Source organism: Lolium perenne, chromosome 4 (genome assembly GCF_019359855.2).
Source record: "Lolium perenne isolate Kyuss_39 chromosome 4, Kyuss_2.0, whole genome shotgun sequence".
NCBI classification, from domain to species: domain Eukaryota; kingdom Viridiplantae; phylum Streptophyta; class Magnoliopsida; order Poales; family Poaceae; genus Lolium; species Lolium perenne.
The window spans coordinates 313,212,871-313,216,158 of record NC_067247.2 but is presented as its reverse complement, the minus strand read 5'-3'; the positions used below and the strand labels follow the sequence as shown (position 1 = coordinate 313,216,158).

General features: G+C 52.2%; 1 protein-coding gene across 1 annotated transcript; it reads right to left on the bottom strand.

Annotated features, from left to right (window-relative positions):
* Positions 1-580: 580 nt before the first annotated feature.
* LOC127296151 (uncharacterized) lies at positions 581-2,357 on the bottom strand. The gene has a single exon (XM_051326180.2). The coding sequence runs from the start codon at positions 1,964-1,966 to the stop codon at positions 896-898; it is 1,071 nt and encodes a 356-aa protein (XP_051182140.1). The 5' UTR covers positions 1,967-2,357; the 3' UTR covers positions 581-895.
* Positions 2,358-3,288: the final 931 nt, after the last annotated feature.

The window sequence follows — 3,288 nt, the reverse complement described above, 5'->3', positions numbered from 1 at the left end:
GAGCAAATGCTCCCATGTTCAAAAGTGAATTTCCGCATCTTTTATCCCTTGCTTAGGTGAACCTTACTTGTAAATTTTAACTGGACTACAATATTAAAAGATTCTAAAATGACATAATATTATTCACTTCACAAATTAAAGATGATTTAAAAGTATCTTCAAAGATGATTTTAGTTTAGGAAATTAAACAATATTATTTCTCGCATAATCCTTAAAACCATATATGTATTTATCAATCATTTTGAACCGACTAAAAATGCTAGTTCAAAGAACGAACAATTCACCTCTCCTAGTTGGTCACACAAAATGCAGTTTTATCATAAATGTTTTGTATTTTAGCCAAATTATGTCTAGCGAGCATTGAATTTGTAACTTTTGACTTTACCGATCTTTCATCTGCTATTTCATTTACTACCTCCGTGGCAAATTAATTAACTCTTATTAGACTAGATTTACATACACACTAAAATGATATATTCGAACATAGACAAATTTGAGTCAAATAATTTAGAATGGAGGAAGCATGCAGTTTTCTTGACCTATTGTGTTTGTTTGTTCATGGTTCTAAAAGAAGAATTAATACACAAAGGATGCATCTTCTTAATCTTAAATTATGACCACTAGAATCACGCAAGTAGATACAACACGTGCGCGGAGGCACGGGGATAAAACAAAGCAATCTAGCTCTCTCACTCTCACTCACTTACTCGTGCGGCTAAGCCAATCACGTGATTATCACTTACTACTACTACAACACAAACTTCACTATTACGCACGTTTACGTTACACCGGCAGGAACAACGGCTACAAAGAAATACAGCACTCGTCGGCGAGGCATGGAATCGGACGCCGGACGGAATGGAGAGGCGGCGGCGCAGTGTGGGACGATGAGTTCTCAAGAGGAGGTGGCGACGCGCGGCTCCCAGATGAAGAGTCGCCCGCTGAGCTGCCCGCAGCGGCGCATGTGGTTGAGGACCTCCTGCTTGCTCCGGCGCTGCCTGGTCGTCATGAGCACCTTCCCCTCGCCCGGCGGGGCGGTAGTGCCGTAGTCCTCCGGCAGCGGAGCTGTGGCGCTGAGAGGTGAAGGCTTATTAGGCGGTGCAGCGCCGGCGTCGTTGATCTCGGGGCCGTTGACGGGCTCGGCGCCAACGAACTTGTTGATGACGAGCGAGGAGCGGTGCACCCGCGGTCCGCTGTTGTGCGCCTGCGGCTGCGTGCTGACCTTGACCTCGACCACAGTGCCCCTGTCCACGACCTGGACCTCCTCCTCCTCGGTTTCCTCCTCGGCCTCTTCCTGCTGATCGGGTTCCTGGTCGACGGTGTTCTTCTCCTCGTCGGCGGCCGGGGCGGCGGTGTCGGCGAAGGAGAGCAGCAGGCGCCCGCCGCGGCGCTGCGCGCGGAACAGAGTGTTGGACAGCACCGGGACGGCCTCGACGACGAGGCGGCCGTCGCGGCGGTGCTGCCTCATCTGCAGCGACCCCACGGTGCGGCGCGCCAGGGACGGGAGCGGCGGCGGGAACGCCCTGGCCGGCGCCGCGCCCGCGGCCGCCACCCCGGTGGCGCCGCCGTCCTCGCAGTCGGCGTCGTCGTCGGAGCCCGGGCAGGAACGGTCGGCGTCGGAGAAGCCGTCGGAGCCGGTCTCGGAGCCGAGGCTCTCGGTGCAGACCTCCAGGCTCTTCTGGGTGAGCAGGCTGGAGGAGCCGCGGCGCACGGGCGCGGCGTGCACGTACGGCGCCTGCCTCGGGGCCGCCGCGGGCTTCTGCGACTGCGACTGGATCATGTTCCATATGTCGTCCCTGTCGGCCGGGCGCTGGTCGGCGCCGGCGCCGCCGTGGTCCGCCTCCTGCAGCGGCACGGCCTGCTCGGCGGCGGCGGCGGCGACTGCCTTGCTGTTGTCGGCGGCAGCGGTCTGGTCGACGTGGCATGGCAGGCGCTGCTCCGCGGTCTCGAAGGCAGTGAGTGCCATGTCTGCTCGAGTCGTCGCCGGTAGCGTCAAAGGTTACGGAGGCCGCACAGCCGTGCAGTGGTGGCAGTGGTAGGAGAGTGAAGGTAGCTTCTACGGTCAGAGTTGCTTGCTGCTATCGCGTGAAGTGTACGTGCGTTTATATCTGGTGGCTTGAGATCGATCGAGAGAGAGTGAAACCAAACCGGGAGCGTGCACGCGGCGGCGCTATATAAGCGGAGGCGAGCGGCTTGACAGGGGTGTGAAACGAGTGGCGGCGGGGAGATAAGCTTGGTAGACTCTAACCAGCGTCTCGATTTCGATCTGATTTGAAAACTTCTCTCTTGTACACTGACTCCTGTTTTGGCTGCTGATCGAGCTTCACAGCTGGGATTTTTGGGGGAGGTCACACGATGAGAAGTGGGAGAGAAGGGGAGGGGGTATTTGTAGGAGCGGCGGGAGGGGTGCGGCTCCTGCGCTGCGCTCAGGGCTCCGCCGCTGCGAACCACACATCCCACTAAGCATGGAGGGAACAATACTTTTGACGCCGGCGAGGGACCCTCCATGACATATGCCCACTCCACTGGGAAATTTCGGGAAAACAAAAGATATACTGTACGTGCAAGTGAGACTTTTTTTTAATATGTTTATTTTGTACATTTACATGTATTAAGAGCATCTTCAACGGCGCCTCTCTATACAGTTGTTCGGTAACACCGCCGGACAACCCCTTTGGAGACGTAGACATAATAAACTGCCGCGGATTTGGAGCTGGCTGCCTACACCTGCGATCTCTATAGCGATCTCTATAATACCAGCTTAATATGTATACTTTCAACTTCTAAAATAAGATCATATTTTACCCAAACGGTACTACACCAATTTAAATAAAATTACACACCTAAATTTGGATGAATGCTGGGTTTCTTTTAGAACACACGCTCAGCAAGATCCGAAGAAAAACATCTACCTCATCGCAAACTTGACCTTCATTTTTTTTTCTTGTATGCAACACTAGCTACCACAAGATCTAACAACATGTATTTCAACATCTTTTTCTCCTCTTCAGTTCTTTCCTTCCATCATCATTTTTTTTTCTTCTCCTCTAGTAGCAAGTTCCTCTTCTTCTTCCTCTTGTCCAACTCAATTTTAGCTTGCTCCTCACCGTTTTAATTTCTCCATATTTTGCTTCAATACACGACTCTCAATGGCGCCATATCAAGTCTATGTGTTGTTGAGGGATTTGATTGGTATTCCAAGCTTCGCAGCAGAAGTATGGAAGTGGGAGCGACATCACAGGTGAATTTCAGAGTCCTACCTTTTAGGGTGAAAATCCAAGGTCTAGC